Source organism: Danio aesculapii, chromosome 25 (genome assembly GCF_903798145.1).
Source record: "Danio aesculapii chromosome 25, fDanAes4.1, whole genome shotgun sequence".
Lineage (NCBI taxonomy): Eukaryota > Metazoa > Chordata > Actinopteri > Cypriniformes > Danionidae > Danio > Danio aesculapii.
In genome coordinates, this window is record NC_079459.1 from 3,254,946 (window position 1) to 3,272,868 (window position 17,923).

General features: G+C 35.0%; 1 protein-coding gene across 1 annotated transcript in view; it reads right to left on the reverse strand.

Annotated features, from left to right (window-relative positions):
* bnip2 (BCL2 interacting protein 2) overlaps positions 1-11,374 on the reverse strand; it is a 20,051-nt gene extending 8,677 nt beyond the window's left edge. The window contains exons 1-4 of the mRNA XM_056451260.1: positions 10,583-11,374; positions 5,753-5,848; positions 3,267-3,331; positions 1,670-1,868 (exon numbers count right to left, since the gene is read on the reverse strand). Of these exons, the coding sequence (XP_056307235.1) occupies positions 1,670-1,868; positions 3,267-3,331; positions 5,753-5,848; positions 10,583-10,932 (710 nt within the window). The 5' untranslated portion in view covers positions 10,933-11,374. The remainder of the gene's footprint in view (positions 1-1,669; positions 1,869-3,266; positions 3,332-5,752; positions 5,849-10,582) is intronic.
* Positions 11,375-17,923: the final 6,549 nt, after the last annotated feature.

Below are 17,923 nucleotides of genomic sequence, written 5' to 3' on the forward strand. Positions count from 1 at the left end.
GTAAAGAAAGGGAGTAAAGAAAGGAAGAAAGAAAGAAAGAAAGAAAGAAAGAAAGAAAGAAAGAAAGAAAGAAACTTAAAACAAACGTGCTTCACCAATCTGCTAGCATAAAATATTTTGGCATTTCTTGCTTTCCACAAATGGTTCATTTGTTTAGCACAAGTAGCATGCTGCTAACATACTGCTAATATAAATTAGCACGTTGCTAATATTTTTACAACATGGTTGCTAGAATTATTTGTAGTAAAACTGTAGTTTTACAAATGCTAATCAATATGGCAAAAACATGTTCAACACAACACTCACTTAGATTAGCATGCTGGTAACAGGCAGAGAGCAGCCGGCAGCTAGCTCTCTGCAACCCTCACATGGTTGCCCACTGAAGCTAAGCAGGGCTGCACCCGGTCAGCACCTGTATGGGAGATCACATGGGACAACTAGGTTTGTGCTGGAAGTGGTGTTAGTGAGGCCAGCAGGGAGTGCCCAGGATGTCCTTCAGGGTTTACTGGCCTCTAAACCATCCCCATATGATAATTGGCTACTCTCCTCTCCACCAATCAGACAGTGTGCGGTCTGGCGCAATATGGCTGCCGTCGTGTCATCCAGGTGGATGCTGCAGACTGGTGGTGGATAAGGATACTTCATTTACCATTCCACTTCTTCACCGTTTTCAATGTGATTTGCGCTCGCACTACGACGTCGTCTGTCGTTATTAGGCGACCATTAACTGTTTTCTCCAAAGATGAAAAACTGACAAACCCTTGCAGCAGCTCTGATACAAGTTTTATTAATGGAGAAATGTATGAAGCACTGCAGTGTTTGGGTGCACTACGTTTGTCTGAGGTAATCTAGTCTACCGAAAAGTTTGAAGCTGATTGGTCAGTTCTTGTCACATGAGTCTATGTGCGCTCATGGTATTCTGGTAGGTTGAGATGTTTTCAACTGCGGGTGCCTGGAATACGCGAGTGCATCACCCCCAATATGCATGTGCAAGCAGTGCGCCTTCAATACATATAACAAACTTGCGGGCACAAAATGTGAACGGCCCCTAAACGGTTAACATTTTAACACATTGCAAAATTATTCCAAGTATGCTTTTGCATATTATTTAAATTATTTACCATGTTGCCTAATATAATGTTACTATTTCCAAAGCTAGCTGCTACTTTTCAATGTTTTTGAGGGGGGTTTTTTTGTCGCTTTGACCAAAGTCCATACTCGGTTCAGGAGGGCCAGTGTCCTGCAGATTTTAGCTCCAACTTGCCTCAACACACCTGCAAGAATTTTTCTAGAAAGCCCAGTAAGAGCTTGACTAGCTAGGTCAGGTGTATCTGATTGGGGTTGGAGCTAAACTTTGCAGGACACCAGCACTCCAGGACCAAGATTGGACACCCCTGTACTAGAAAGTTACTGGCATGTGTGTTAAGGCAAGTTGGAGCTAAACTCAGCAGGACACTGGCCCTCCAGGACTGAGTTTGGACACCCCTGTTCTAGTCAGTTAGAAACGATACAGTTTAATGAGTTACAACATTTGAAACCTTTGAACACTGAAGCTCTAGTCTAGTGCTTGGAAATCTGGTGACAGAAGATCAAACAACGCTTCTCAAGCCAACATAATTAATTTGATTAGCTGCCGTTAGCGATTATGTAATGTTAAGGCATGTTTAACATGTGAAGGTTACCTTCCCACTCAAACTCATTGCTGTTTTCAGAAGGAGTGTCGATATCATCCAGGTCCAGTTCTGTGCTCTCATCCAGCTCATCTGACAGCACCGAGCCTTCGCTGTGGTCAAGATTCAGACTGATTTCCGGAGCCAAGAGTTTCCTTTTGGTTTTCTTTGCACTGTTTAGTCCGTAAGACTGGGACGCTACAATTAAAATAAATAAAAACCCCTCTAGTCAGTAGCGGTATCAATACACCTATTTTTATGCACATTTTGGAATTTTGCCAAGTGGTTAAGTGCCTCGACATATAGCACTAAGGTAGGTGCTCACAGTGACCCAAGTTCAAGTCCCAACTCAAGGTCCTTTGCTGATATGATATCAGCAAAGTGGTCTTTGATGACAAAAGAGCACATGTCACTCCGCTACTCACCCGTTTGCACTGGCTGCCAGTTGCTGCTCGCATCAAATTCAAAGCTCTGATGTTTGCTTACAAAGCGACCTCTGGCTTTGCTCCTTCTTATCTGATCTCACTTCTGCAGATTTATGTGCCCTCCAGAAACTTGCGTTCTGTGAATGAACGTCGCCTCGTTGTTCCATCCCAAAGAGGGAAGAAATCGCTTTCCCGAACTCTCGCATTCAATCTGCCCAGTTGGTGGAATGAACTCCCTAACTACATCAGAACAGCAGAGTCACTTGCTGTCTTCAAGAAACGACTAAAAACTCAACTATTTAGTCTCCACTTTCCTTCCTAATCTTAACTGCCTCTCTGGCTATACCACTAACTGTTCTCTCTCTCTCTCAAAAAAAAAAAAAATTTACTAATGCTCAGCTTCTTAGACTTTACACACCTGAAACTTGTCTATAGCACTTGTTCACTGCTGCTCTTATAGTTGTGTAAATTGCTTCCTTGTCCTCATTTGTAAGTCGCTTTGGATAAAAGCGTCTGCTAAATGACTAAATGTAAATGTAAATATCCGTTATGATTTTTTTAAAAATGCGCATAAACTACAATTAATATACATTTATCAAATACATTCCAGCATGTGCATCAATAAAAAGTCATGTGATTTGGTTTCACAGATGATGCGTGATGTTTACACATTGTAAACATCTGAAATGTTGTTTTGGTCATTGAAAAATCTCTCAGCCAAAGTCTGTCATCACAGTGGTTCAGTATATTTTTATTAGCATTATTACCTCCAGAATTGTCTGCACTTCAAAGAGCTTCTCACACCTCCAAATGCCATCGCATATTCATTGCGTCTCATTTTCTGATGCGCAAGTAATTTAATATATAAGAAAAAAGTTCCACAGTGGCTTTTCCTACTGCAGCAAATTCCATCGTTCTTTTTGATATTTGCTTCCAGATTATCAAATGAGGATTTTGTTCTTTTCATTGGATGGTGCTTTATTTTAAAATTATTTAAAATGCAATTTCCAGTTTTTGCATGAACTTAATTTCTTTTTTTCCTGAGTACTTTAACTAATTGATTGTCTCTGCATTTTGAGAATATATATATATATATATATATATATATATATATATATATATATATATATATATATATATATATATTATTATTATTATTATTATAGCTTACCAGGTGCTCCTTCACCACTGTAAAACTCTTCATCAAGATGAATATCTTCCTCCTCAGGAAGTGGCCTGGCAAACCAAAACAAAATAGACTTACACATTGCCGTGCTTATAAACTAGACATTCATGTAACTGCACACAACCAAAAAAAATCAAGCAGAAATTTCAGAAAGTTCACCATTTTACAAAGTCTGAATGCGACGCATCCTTTTAGCCGTTTAACCTCGTAAACTCGAACTGAATTTTCCTACCCAAATTGAAAAGCTTCACATACACACACAGAAAGGTGTATAACTCCAAAAGGTTTTTTATTTTATGTTTGACAGGAAACCATTTGAAATGACATAAAATGGTGTTGAAAGTGCTAAAAATTATTGTATAAGTTGTCTGTGTTGTAATAAAGCCCCTAAAAGAGGTGTATTTCTGATTTATTCTTGTATAATATTACATTTGGAAGTGTATAACTCATTTTTCATTTCACGCAACACCTGAAAATAGTCACCAGTTAGGCAACAGCGCTGTTTTAACTGTAAAATCATTGTTTATGCTGCAGCCGGCAGTAAAGTTCCTTGATTATTATGCCAGAACAAGAGTATAGTTACTACCTATATCAGCCTAGAAAATAGCAACTTTCATTTCCTGTCTGTCATTAATAAGTGCAGTAACTACGGAAGAGTCCAGCTGTACACAGGAAAATCGTATAAAATCTTTTTTTGTGAGATGCTAATGGTCTAATGCGATTCAATGATTGATGCTAAGCTAAGCTGAAAGTGCTCCCGCTAGACTCGGAGATCGGCTGAATGGATTAAAAAGTTGTAAATTGAAATGAGCCCATGGAAGTGTTCCTTTAAGGTGTTATCATGCATTTTAAGATGTTATCATTAGGGCTGCACAATATTGGGAAAATCTGACAGTGATATTTTTTTTGTTCTGTGAGATATTAAAATTAATATATTACAACTCTATTTGAAAAGAATTCATAATTTGACTTTTTTTCCTGATGATTTAGTGGCGGAGTGAATTTGTATAAAAAAAATATACAAAATACAAACAAATTAAAAACATTAAACATAGATATAAATTTAATAAACAGATTAAATTTAAAACTGTTTTTTGAATTGTTTGTGAGATGCTAATGGTCTAATCCAATTCAATGAATGATGCTACGCTAAGCTAAAAGTGCTCTGACCAGACAAAGAAATGGGCTTAATGGATTAAAAAAAATCGTAAATTCAAAAATGAGCCCATGAGAGTGTTGCTTCAAGATGTTATCGTGTACGTATGTACAATCATTAGGGCTGCACAATATTGGAAAAAAAAACTGGCATTACGATTTGTTCTTCTGCAAGATATATAAATTAATATATTACAACTCTGTTTGGAAAGAATTCATGATTTTACATTGATTCTGATGATTTTGTAGGGGATCTGTATAAAAAAAAAAATAAATTACAAGCATAAACTAATAATATAGAGCAAACATAAATTCATTAAACCACTGTCTTTTCGGCTTAGTCCATCTGGGGTCGCCACAGCGGAATGAACCACCAACTTATCCTGCATACGTTTTACGCAGCGGATGCCCAATAAAGATATAAACGATATAATACAGGTTTATTTCGAAACTCTTTTTTTTTTTTTTGTGAGATGCTAATGGTCTAATCCGATTCAATGATTGATGCTAAGCTAAGCTAAAAGTGCTCCGACCAGACCCAGAGATCGGCTGAATGGATTAAAAAATTGTAAACTAAAATGAGCCCATGAGAGTGTTACTTTAAGATGTTATCCTGTACTTGGGTACGATCATTAGAGCTACACAAAGACACAAATGCAATAAACAATGATTTTTCATTTTCTGGAGAGTCTAACAATATTGATGTACAAAAACTAAAATGTAAAACACTTGCAGTAGTCAACGTTTGAAGTGGACCAAATCTTTCATCAAAGTTGTCCTAAAACTATTCAACAACACCCACTCCTATCTAAAGACAACTTTAAAAAACCTTTTTGATCCGCCTCAAATGTTGATCAATATAGTTAATATAGTAAATTAACTAATAAAATTCAATTAATCTTTGTTTACGAATTGTATAATTACTAGTACGCAAATGGTTTAAATTTGCTTGAAATTGTACAAAATCTTTCACTCTTTTAGGGTTAAATTTGTTCTGAACTGTTTTTTGGTTTAATTACAATCCAAACTCGACATTGGAGATTCTGCGATGTGACTTTTGCACATTAGCACATTGCAATATCGATGCTGAAACAATATATTGTGCAGCCCTAACTATCATCAGCACGAAGACAAAAAAATTCAGCTATTAGAAATGAGTTATTAAAACAACTATGTTTAAAAATCAAATCTTCTCTCCGTTCCACAGCATTTGAGAAATATTCGATAGAGAATTGAAAATTGACAATTTTGACTCATAGCGCCGCTCTAGATTTAGCTTTAGCAAAGTATAATAACTCAAACAAATAATGGCATACCTGGGGAAATCCTCATCCTGCCACTCCTCTTTAAGCTCCACCCCCTCCATCCTCAGCCGCGCCTCTGTGGTCGCCACCGACTCCTGGTGCTCAAAGCTGAACATAAAAATCAATAAACATAGGAATTAGACAACATTTTTGCCTTAAAATCAACCCTTGCTCAATAGGGTTCGGGTTAGGGCTTTTACTCACTAGAAAAACCAATACGTCCGAGACGAAAGACTCCAAAAGTCCAAATCCAAAAGGGGCTGATAGTCATTCATGACAAAACTACAAACTACAAAGCAGCAGTAACTGAGAGAACGATCGAGAACAGCAGCTCCGAACTGCCTAATAAGACCAGTGCGCATTAAGACGCATGTTGCTGCTCACTATGCAAAACAAATCCATACAGGCTTCTTTGGTGGACTAATCTCAAACGCAAAGGCAAGTAAACTCATACACAACCATTTCTGTTACATACAGGATAAGCTCTTTTACTAATAGGAGCAGGCGAAACAGTCTGGGGAAAGATCTGGGTGGTGACTCTGAAAAAGTCCTGACATTCTTGGATTGTGTTCAAAGTTCAGCGTAAAGAGCAAACCCGCTTATTTCTGGGAAAAAAAGAGCTGATTAGGATGCCCTTCCTACTAGAACTAAAGTCATTTTACAGTTTTGATTCAGTGACGTTTGGGACGCTTCTTAAAACCTCAGTGGTGTTTCAGATGCAGTCAAAAAAATGATTACCTTCAGGCATATTTCACTGACAAAAAAAATTTATTTACTATTTATTCTCCCTCTAGTGGTTCCAAACGTTTCATTTTTCTGTTGACGTCATTTTAGAAAACATTAGAAACCTGTAACCATTGACTTCCATACTATTTGTTTTTACAACTTTGGAGGTCAATGGTTACAGGTTTCCAACATTTTTCAAAACATCTTATTTTGTGTTCACCAGAAAATCAAACTGGTAAGCGACAATTGAAGGATTGAGTAAATATTGGAAGAATTTTAAATTTTGGGTGAAATGCCTCATAACACATACACTCACCGCCCACTTCATTAGGTACACCTGTCCAACTGCTCGTTAACGCTAATTCCTAATCAGCCAATCACATGGCAGAAACTCAATGCATTTAGGCATGTAGACATGGTCAAGATGATCTGCTGCAGTTCAAACCGAGCATCAGAATGGGGAAGAAAGGTGAATTTGAACGTTGCATGGTTGTTGGTGCCAGACGGGCTGGTTTGAGTATTTCAGAAACTGCTGATCTACTGGGATTTTCACGCATAACGAACTCTAGGGTTTACAGAGAATGGTCTGAAAAAGAGGAAATATCCAGTGAGCGGCAGTTCTGTGGGCACAAACGCATTGTTGATGCCAGAGGTCAGAGGAGAATGGCCAGACTGGTTCCAGCTGATAGAAAGGCAACAGTAACTCAAATAAGCACTCTGAGAAGAGCATCTCTGAACACACAACACGTCCAACCTTGAAGCAGATGGGCTACAGCAGCAGAAGACCACACCGGGTGCCACTCCTGTCAGCTAAGAACAGGAAACTGAGGTTACAATTCAGACAATGGTGTGGGGGATATTTTCACACTTTGAGCCCATTAGCGCCAACTGAGTATCGTGTCAACGCCACAGCCTACCTGAGTATTGTTGCTGACCATGTCCATCCCTTTAGGACTACAATGTACCCATCTTCTTCTTCCAGCAGGATAACACACCATGTCATAAAATGCGAATCATCCAAGTCTGGTTTCTTGAACATGACAGTGAGTTCACTGTACTCAAATGGCCTCCACAGTCACCAGAACTCAATCCAATAGAGCACCTTTGGGAAGTGGTGGAACGGGAGATTCGGATCATGGATGTGCAGCCAACTATCTGCAGGAACTAAATTATGCCATCGCATCAATATGGACCAAAAATCTCTGAGGAATATTTCCAGTACCTTGTTGAATCTATGCAACGCAAGATTCAATCAAAAGTGGGTCGAACCCGGTACTAGTCAGGTGTACCTAATAAAGTGGCCGGTTATTAAATTAATTAAAATTAAATTTTAATTTAATATTATATTAAAACAAATTTTCCTAAAAAAATAAAAAAAGAGATAAAACCACAGCATAATGCATTCAGAAACTGCATAGTCATATGTACCTTTTTTTCTTGTTAATAAACTAAATTATCTAGAATTTCCATCAACTGATCCCTGTTATTTTTAAGAGCCTGTTTTGAGCTTGCAATATTTTCTGATTTTAATAATTAAGTCTCATCCAGCAGCTGTTCAGTGTTTTCAGAGAGACACACACAGACTGATAAACTGTGGAGCAGAGTTAATCATCATGCCATTCGCGCACCAGCCGTCATACTCTTGATGTGACGTGACGTCTGCCAGCCTTCCTAGAAGAGATGAGCATCAGTTCACAGCACCGGGTCATGAGACGCACACTGCATGTTCTCCCATGCCACTCAAGCCAAAGCTTTATAGAAGTTTAGAAATTTTGCAAGCCCTGAATATGATGACAAAGCTAAACCTAATCTGGTTTTTACACCTTTCATACAGCAAAAATAAATAAATAAATAAATAAAACTCAAACGAAACTCAAGAAGAATGTTTTTAATCGTGATGATAATGTTTTGCATATGTTCATCACTAAACAAATTGTTCTGTTTTGAATAGATGTATATCCTGAAGGCTTACTTTTATTATATTCACCACACCCTCAGGAAAATGACAACAACAACACGGAAACAAACGGCTCTCTGTGAACTGTCTAAAATAAAGCCTGAATCTCAAAAGTAATGTTACTTTATGAACAAATCTTCTGAAAATTCTGATCACTATTATTTTTTTCTCAGCTGCTCAATTTTTGGTTCAATTTCATATTCACCACAATTAGGTACACGTGTCCCAAACCATGATTTGGATACATTTATGATGTTCCACCAATATACGTTAAACAATATATTGCTTTTTACAAATATTTTATTATTTAAAATACAAGTACTGTGGTATTGATAACAGGGTTGCGAATAACAAGTGAGATAGTTTGGGATCTAATTAACAGGGTTTCATCAAGTCAAATTTAAGACTTTTTAAGACCCTTTTAAGACCATTAAGAATAAAATTTTTGTCGTATAGAAGGTTCAACAATGAACAATTAACTTTATTCTAATGGCTGGTATCATCATAAAGAATGGTGTAATTGTTTTTTCTTTCCTTGATTAGGGAATTTGCTGTAAAATGTAAACAGTTGTTGTGAACTGTAACTCTTTGCAGTAAAAAAACTTTAATATAAAGAATAAGGTTTTATTGAGATGTATTGTTGGTGATTGGATGGATGTCGACCCGATTGAGTAGCTTTACTGGGAAAAAGCAAAATTAAGAGCTATTTAAAATGATTTAAGACCTACAACACAATATTTCAGTCTATTTAAAACTTTAAGGCCTTTTAAGACCCAGCAGCCACCCTGTAGATGGATGGATGGATGGATGGATGGATGGATGGATGGATGGATGGATGGATGGATGGATAGATGGATGGATAGATAGATGGATAGATAGATGGATGGATAGATGGATGGATGGATGAATAGATCGATGGAGAGATAGATGGATGGATGGAGAGATGGATGGATAGATGGAGAGAGATGGAGAGATGGATGGAGAGATGGATAGATAGATGGATAGATAGATGGAGAGATAGATGGAGAGATAGATAGATAGATAGATAGATAGATAGATAGATAGATAGATAGATAGATAGATAGATAGATAGATAGATAGAAAGAGAGATAGGTACAGACAGAGATAGACAGATAGATAGATAGATAGATAGATAGATAGATAGATAGATAGATAGACAGACAGACAGACAGACAGACAGACAGACAGACAGACAGACAGATAGATAGATTAAACAATAGAACAAACAATAGATATAGATTGATAGATGGATGGATGGATGGATGGATGGAGAGATGGGGAGATAGATGGGGAGATAGATGGATGGATGGATGGATGGAGAGACAGAGAGATAGAGAGTGTTTCTGCAGGGTTCAGATCAAATTTAAGACTTTTTAAGACCCTTTTAAAACCATTATGAATGAAATTTTAGACTTAAGAAGTTAAACAATTAACTTTAGCCCGGTATTATCATGAGGAATGGTGTAATTGTTTTTTTCTTTCCTTGATTAGGGAATTTAATGGGGAATTTGCTGTAAAATGTAAACAGTTGTTGTGAACTGTCTCTCTTTGCAGTAAAAAATAACTTTAATATAAAGAATAAGGTGTTATTGAGATGTATTGTTGGTAATTGGATGGATGTTGGCCTGATTGAGTAGCTTTACTGGGAAAAAGCAGATTTAAGAGCTGTTTAAAATGATTTAAGACCTACAACACAATATTTCAGTCTATTTAAAACTTTTTAAGGCCTTAAATTTAGTTTTTGAAATAAGACATTAAGACCCAGCAGACAACCAGCTATATTGTTTACCATGGTACTTTGAATAATTGAGATAAAGTTGGTTTTGAACTCGCACATTCGTTCAATTACAACTTGTGACATGCTCCCTATATTGTTTACCATGATACTTTGATATTCGGTCTGAAATCACATGCAAGTATGACTTCAAAACAACATTAGCACTATTTATTTGACTGTAAACTTTCTACTTTGTACTGTAAAATGTACTTTGATAGTAATTGGCTGCTAATTTGACTTGACTATTTTGAATTTGCAAAGAACACGTTTCTGAAATTACATTATTTAGGTTAAAAGTCTGAATAAGTGAATATAAAACCCACTCTACCTCTGTTAAAACCCAGTTTAGTATCCACTCTACCTTCCATTGTGTTGTCCCGCAGATGTGTGCAGCAGTCTCACAGGAGTTGATGTCCTCACGCCTTGTTTTTGTCTATTGTCTGGAGTCTCCGCGGTGTTTTCTGTTTCCTGCTGCGGATCTCCTGCTCGGTTTCCATTCGCCACCGAAATCCCCGTTACCGAGTCCTCGTGCGGCTCCTCTTCCCCGGTTCGAACCGAAGAAGTCGATAAAGATGCGGCGCTGCTTATATTTCTGTTTTCTGGACTCTCAGATGTCCGGTTGGGTGTGTCTGATTCGGGATCAGTTCTGTTGGCGTTCATATCGCTCTGATTGGAAACTTCACCGCTCGATATTATGACATCAGTGGCCATGATCGAGCGATTAGCAATTAATCGATTAGCAAAACAAAACTTCGAACTTATGGAACGAACGTAAACAAACTTTAATATTAAACTTACTAAACTTTTACGTAGTATTAGACATCTCTGATTAATATTAATACTTGTTTTGATTTAAAATGTTGCTTTTAGGAATGTCCCAAAACAATCGTGCCCTTTTAAGTGAACTAGTGTGTGTTTAGCGGGCCAGCAGTGCGCAGTCGGTCCCTTTTCCTCTCCCGTTTCCTTCCTTTAGCAAAACCGCTGTCAGATGATCAGATATAACGGGGTGAAAGGCGTGTCGATCATGTCAGAGCTCGGAAATGACACTTAAAACGGCATTTAAGACGGTTTTAATGGCTGACGAACTCAGCCATCTCAACTGTTGCTTCCACCGGCCGTCATTCTTCTTTTGGAAGTGTCGGGTGAACTGAGGTGAAGCGAGGCTCGGTGATACACAAATCTTCCGGTCGTTATTTTGAGGTTGTTCAAAATAAAAGCGTCCCCGTTTTGTTATTAAAAGTCCTCTGCGTTTAAAATGTAGCTGGAGAGGATGAGTACATGCTAATGCGATAGTACGAGTATATTAACAAGGATATATTTATTTATCTTGATTCGTGTTTTGACACGTTTTGAAAAATGTTTTGAAAATGTTTTGAAATATTAAAACAAACTCTAACAATGAAACTAATTCATTGACACTGTTAGACATTTTATTGTATTTTTGCGATAACTTACTGGCAGCAATGTTACCAGAAAGTTACCACAACTGCCCTTTTACAGTAACTTACCTGTAAATGTGTTTTACAGTAGCAGGGCCCTACAGCAATTTAATTTTACAGTAAAATAGTCTTACCGCAAGCTTTTTTATGGTAAAATGCCTCTACTACACTTTATTTTACTGTATGACATTTTTTACAGTGCTTCTACTGTCATTTACATATTACACTTGCAATACAAAACCTTTATTTCTAGTATTTACTAATAAATTAAATACATAAATTCCAAACAAGTAACAAGATTGTGTACAACAGTATTTCATTCATTGTTTTTACCTATTTTAAAGGTAATTTTCAATAATCAATCTATTTTAAATACGTTTTGTGATACAAGATGTTAGTTGATATATTTAATTAAAGTAGCAGTACTCAATTACTTTGATTACAGTAGAATACCGCAAATTCCTAATATGCAACAAGTTACTGTAAAAGTTTTACAATTATCCTCAATGCAGTGCATATTACAGTAGATAACTGTAATGGATGTCTGCTGTATATTACTAGGCTTTTTTGAGGTAAATAACTGTACTTACGACAAAGTCTAATAGTGATAATAATAATAATAAAATGCTTTCTGTTATCATATTCTATTGTTCAATTTCATGATAGTAAAAGTGTAGTAATCTTTTTAGTGTATTGATTACCATTTAATTAATTGTATTATGAACAGGCTAAATTAAGGTAAAACCACAGTGCACAGGAATTTAATGTCAAGTTATTTACAGAGGTCAATGGGGGCTTTAATTTTGCAATTTGAATAAAACTTTAGCCATGAAATTAAATTATCTGGACTTCCCATAATACAATTGTCATAATTTTTTAATTAAGATGTGGTGCAAATGGTTTTAAGTCGTTTTTTGCTTGTACAGAAAAATAAATAAATAAATAAATAAATAGATAGATAGATAGATAGACAGACAGACAGACAGACAGACAGACAGACAGACAGACAGACAGACAGACAGACAGACAGACAGACAGACAGTCAGACAGACAGACAGACAGACAGACAGACAGACAGACAGACAGATAGATAGATAGATAGATAGATAGATAGATAGATAGATAGATAGATAGATAGATAGATAGATAGACAGATAGATTAATTAATAAATTAATAAATTAATAAATAAATAAATGTTTGACTCTGAGTGCTTCTTCAATCTTAAGGTCTTCACTCTCCTCTTTAATAAACGCCATCTTTATAATAGTGTCAGAGAAATGACACACAGCTTCATTAGCCTCAAATAGTGAGCGAGAGAGAGAGAGAGAGAGAGAGAGAGAGAGAGAGAGAGAGAGAGAGAGAGCAATTGAGTTCACACTGCAGTGTGTGTTTATTAATCATTCTCAGTTTCTTTCCATTTCAGACGAACTTAACTTATTTTGCAAAACCAAAATGGATTAAATTAAATGACTTTATTAACAGATACATTAATATCGACTAGCTTTGGCTCACATTAAGCCTTTTATTTGAGTGACAAATGGAGATAAACATGTACTTCATTAATTGTGTTCATATTGAATACATATTTTTAGTCCCCACATAATTAAATAACTCCAATAAATTCAACAGACTGTAATATTGTGAGTGTAATGAATAGAAATACTAACAAAAGACTGCTAAATATGATGATCTATTCAAGAGTAGTACACTAGATGGCGGCGCAACACTGTTTTAGAGAAAATCTTTCAGTAATTCATATCTGAATAGAAAGACCTGCCTAATATTTAAAGATTATGGCGATTTAGTGTCAACTTTGAAATCACAATGTTTAATTTTTGGTTAGATCAATTTGTGAAATTAATATTTTCCATAGGATGCTTTACAATATTATATTCGGGCATATGCATTAGTTTAGTCAGTACTGAAGCCAAATCTGGAATAATCTGACAAAATAACTAACAATAATAGTCCAAAGTAGTCCAAATTTATGTTATAGAAAAAATATTAAATACAAATTTTAAAAACAGTAAAAATCAATAAAAGCAATATATATATATATATATATATATATATATATATATATATATATATATATATATATATATATATATATATATATATATATATATATTGCAATATTTGCATGATTTTAATTGTATTATCTTTCCATTTCTAAAGCTGGTCTGTGACTAAAATATTATATTAAGAAATATATCTGTTTAATAAATCTGTTTTGTTCAAATGCACCATTATATATGACCCATATTCACTGAGAAACGGGGTGTACTTATATATGCTGAGCATTGTATATACCCTTCCCCCCCGATGCTTTAACAAATAATATTTATAAAACAATTTGATTACCACAATACAGCTGTATACTATAATTATTATTCTAGTCATTAATATTTTAGTAATGCAGAGTGTGCATGTTTATTGCTTTAATACATTTTTTTAAATGACAACATAAAAAGAAACAGTTATACATAATAAAACAGGCAGCTCCTCCGGCTTTATAGCCATAGGCATAAATCACAAAATAAAATGATGTATTAAAATCTGTGAAATAATTAAGAAAAGTCACACTTTTTAATCCAAAACATTTTGTAATAATATTTTATAAAAATGACTGAAAATGTGCATTTAATATAACAATAACTGTAATACATTTGCAATTATAAATGCATTATAAATTATATTTCTGTATTATAATTCTTATTTTAAATGTAGCTGACTAAATTTAGGTTTGTATTTATTATTATTATTATTATTTATTATTATTATTATTATTATTTATTATTATTATTATTATTATTATTTATTATTATTTATTATTCATTATTTATTATTATTATTATTAATATTTATTTTTATTATTATTATTATTATTATTATTTATTATTATTTATTATTATTATTATTATTATTATTTATTATTTATTATTATTATTATTATTATTATTATTATTATTATTATTATTATTATTATTATTATTATAAAACAAAAGCATGAAAAACAATTAGATAAAACAATCAATATTCCCCCAGGAAGTGTTCGTTTAATGACGAAGTCCATGATTTATTAGTCTTGTCTTATTATTAAATGAGGTTACTTCATACTGCATGATGAGAACCAGCAATTAGCGTATGCAAATGAGAGAGGACTCTAATTTCATGACAGAACAAAGAAACTGTACAGAGTGCGAGGTTTGTGACTGCATAAACGCATCTCAGATGTTTTCATAAATTGCTCTGATTTTTTCAGATATGCATCGCTTCTGGCTGTGAGACACTGATCAATGTGAACGTCCCCATAATGCCGCACAAATCTCCGCGGTGTGTGCTCAGGATCATTGAGAATAATCACTAATTAACACACTGCTATTTGTTCAGTCTGATCGAACGGCCTCATTAAGTAACACATAATCCCACAATATACGAAGTTTACAGTAGCTCTTTTTGTTTAAGCTTGCAGAGATGTTTGCCCAGGCTCGGTTTCAGCGTTATACACAAATAAAGAGCAGATGCTGACTTTGATGCCGACAAAACGTGCAGATCTGAACCGACAGAAGAATTATGAAGGTCCCGGATTTCTCATTAACTAGAGCAAATTTGTTTAATAGCACATTAAGTGATGTTTTATACGTTTCTCCCACTTTCTAATTATCAATGTTTGTTGTCTGGTGTTATTATTTTCAAGGGAGAGAGAGAGAGAGAGATATTGGACAGAGTCCTAAGCAAATTTGTGTTCGGTATGTTTTTACATTTTGTTCGTATGAATTCGTACGATTTGCTTAAACCCCGACGACGAGGCTTTACTTTAAAAAGTACATTTTCCAACCAATAACAGGCTATTTGTGCCTTCAATATTCATTAATTAGCCTAATTGTATTTTCGGCGTAGTATCTTCATTAATCTGGGGTCGCCACAGCGGAATGAACCGCACGCCTTTAATATGAAAGATTAATAATTTCTCATTGCAGCTGGAAGGGCATGTGTAAAACATATGCTGGATAAGTTGGCAGTTCACTCCGCTGTGGTGACCATTGATTAACAAAGAGACTAATCCGAAAAGAAAATGAATGAATGAAACATTTCTCATCATTTATCCTGCCTCACGTTGTTCTAAAACCAATGGGAAATCAATTAATCTTCTGAAGACTGTACCTTTTTAATTAAATATGAGAGATTGTCAATATGTCTAATGTTAATTCGAGGTCTTTTCAATCTAAACTAAACCAAGTTATATTAGTAGCCTATTTCCAGGGTACGAATTATATACATTGACGATCAGGGGGTCAGGTTTTGGTAAGTAATATTCTTCAGTGAACAAATTTATATATTTAATTCAATTACATCTAACTTATTAATCAAACTTGTTATGTTTTCAGTGTTGTAAGGGATATTGAATGGTTCTCAATGACATTTGTGATATTAAATAAACAATTACAGGTTTGTTTTCCTTCACCTACTAATGGATGACCATTTATTTTTACTTTACTGTTTAACTTCCATGTGCGAGCAATATGATTAAATACAATCTATGCATCTAATTTTACTGACACCTACAAGACCCTTATTTAAAGAAACATGTTTTGTGAACACTTACTGTCTGTTTCAAACCGATTAATCAATATTTTTGGCACAAACATGCATTTACTACAGTACGAACCATTATAGGGGTGGTCAAATGTATATTGAAGTTATCATTCATTCATTTTCTTTTCGGCTGAGTCCCTTTATTAATCTGGGGTCGCCACAGCGGAATGAACTGCCAACTTATCCAGCATATGTTTTTACCCTTCCAGCTGCAACCCATCACTGGGAAACACCCATACACTCCCATTCACACACATACACTATGGACAATTTAGCTTACACAGCTAATTTAGCTTAACATTCATGATTAAGTTCTATAATACAATAATACAAAACAACTGGTAAACATAAAAATAGGTATTGTAAACTAAACATTTAAGGCATTTAAAATAAATATTTAGTAAGGATTTTTGACACTGTTAAGGTACAAAGTGTCTTCTGTAGTGGTACCTTCATGGATCAGATTTGTATTTTTGATGAAGGTACAATATTGTATTGAACAAAGGTACATATTGGTTTCCCATGGTACAAATCATGTCCTTAAAGGTACAAACTGCAATGGTACACATTTGTTTCTTTGTTTTAAGGTACAATACTGTTCCATATAAAAGGCACACTCTCAGAAATGAAGGTACGCGAGCTGTCACTGGGGTGGCACGTTTTCAAAAGGTACACATTTGTACCTAAAGGGTCCATATTGGTACCTCAAAAGTACCTGCAAATTTTAAGAGGAACACTTTTGTACTTTTTAGGTACTAATATGTACCCTTGAGGTATTAATATGGACCTTTTATGTACAAATTTGTACCTTTTCTAAAGGTACAGCTCCTGTACCTTTATTTCTGAGAGTGTACTGCCCCAGTGACAAGGGTTTGTACCTTTTTTGGTACAACATTGTACCATTTTTTGTAATGGAGCATTTTGTAGCATGTTTCGGTAATTCTGGGTTTAGTCTTTACAACTAAAAGAAGCATTTGAGATGTAAACATCTTCAAAAGATGAACAAATATTTAAGATTAAAATTAAATGTTCCTCATTGGGCATCAATAGTTCCATGACAAACCGTTTTTCATTGCACAACATGTTCTGTGCGGTGCACTCTCAGAAATAAAGATATGCGAGCTGTCACTGGGGTGGTACCTTTTTAAAAGGTACACATTTGTACTTAAAGGGTCCATATTGGTACCTCAAAAGTATATAATAGTACCTAAAAAATTTAAGGGGAACATTTTTGTACTTTTTTTAGGTACTAATATACCCTTGAGATATTAATATGGACCTCATAGGTACAAATTTGTACCTTTTGAAAAGGTACCACTCCAGTGACAGGTTGCGTACCTTTAGTTATTTCTGAGAGTGTGTAAAGAAGTTCTTTAAATATTTTTTTAAAAACAAAAATGGTTGTTTTAATAACCAATTCTCTGAATTTTTTTTTCTGTGGAACCAGAATAGTTATTCGCAATATGTTGAAAAATAAAACATTTACTGCCTAAAGGATATATAGGAGTAGCCTAAAAACATAACAGCAACAATAAAATGAGTAAAATATTGATTTGCTTGTGTGTAAAAGAGTTAAAACATTCTCACAAATAACCTCTCCTCTTCTCAAACATTTGGAAACCTGTGTGTGTGATCAGGAGAGGCTCGAGAAAACAGATGTGTG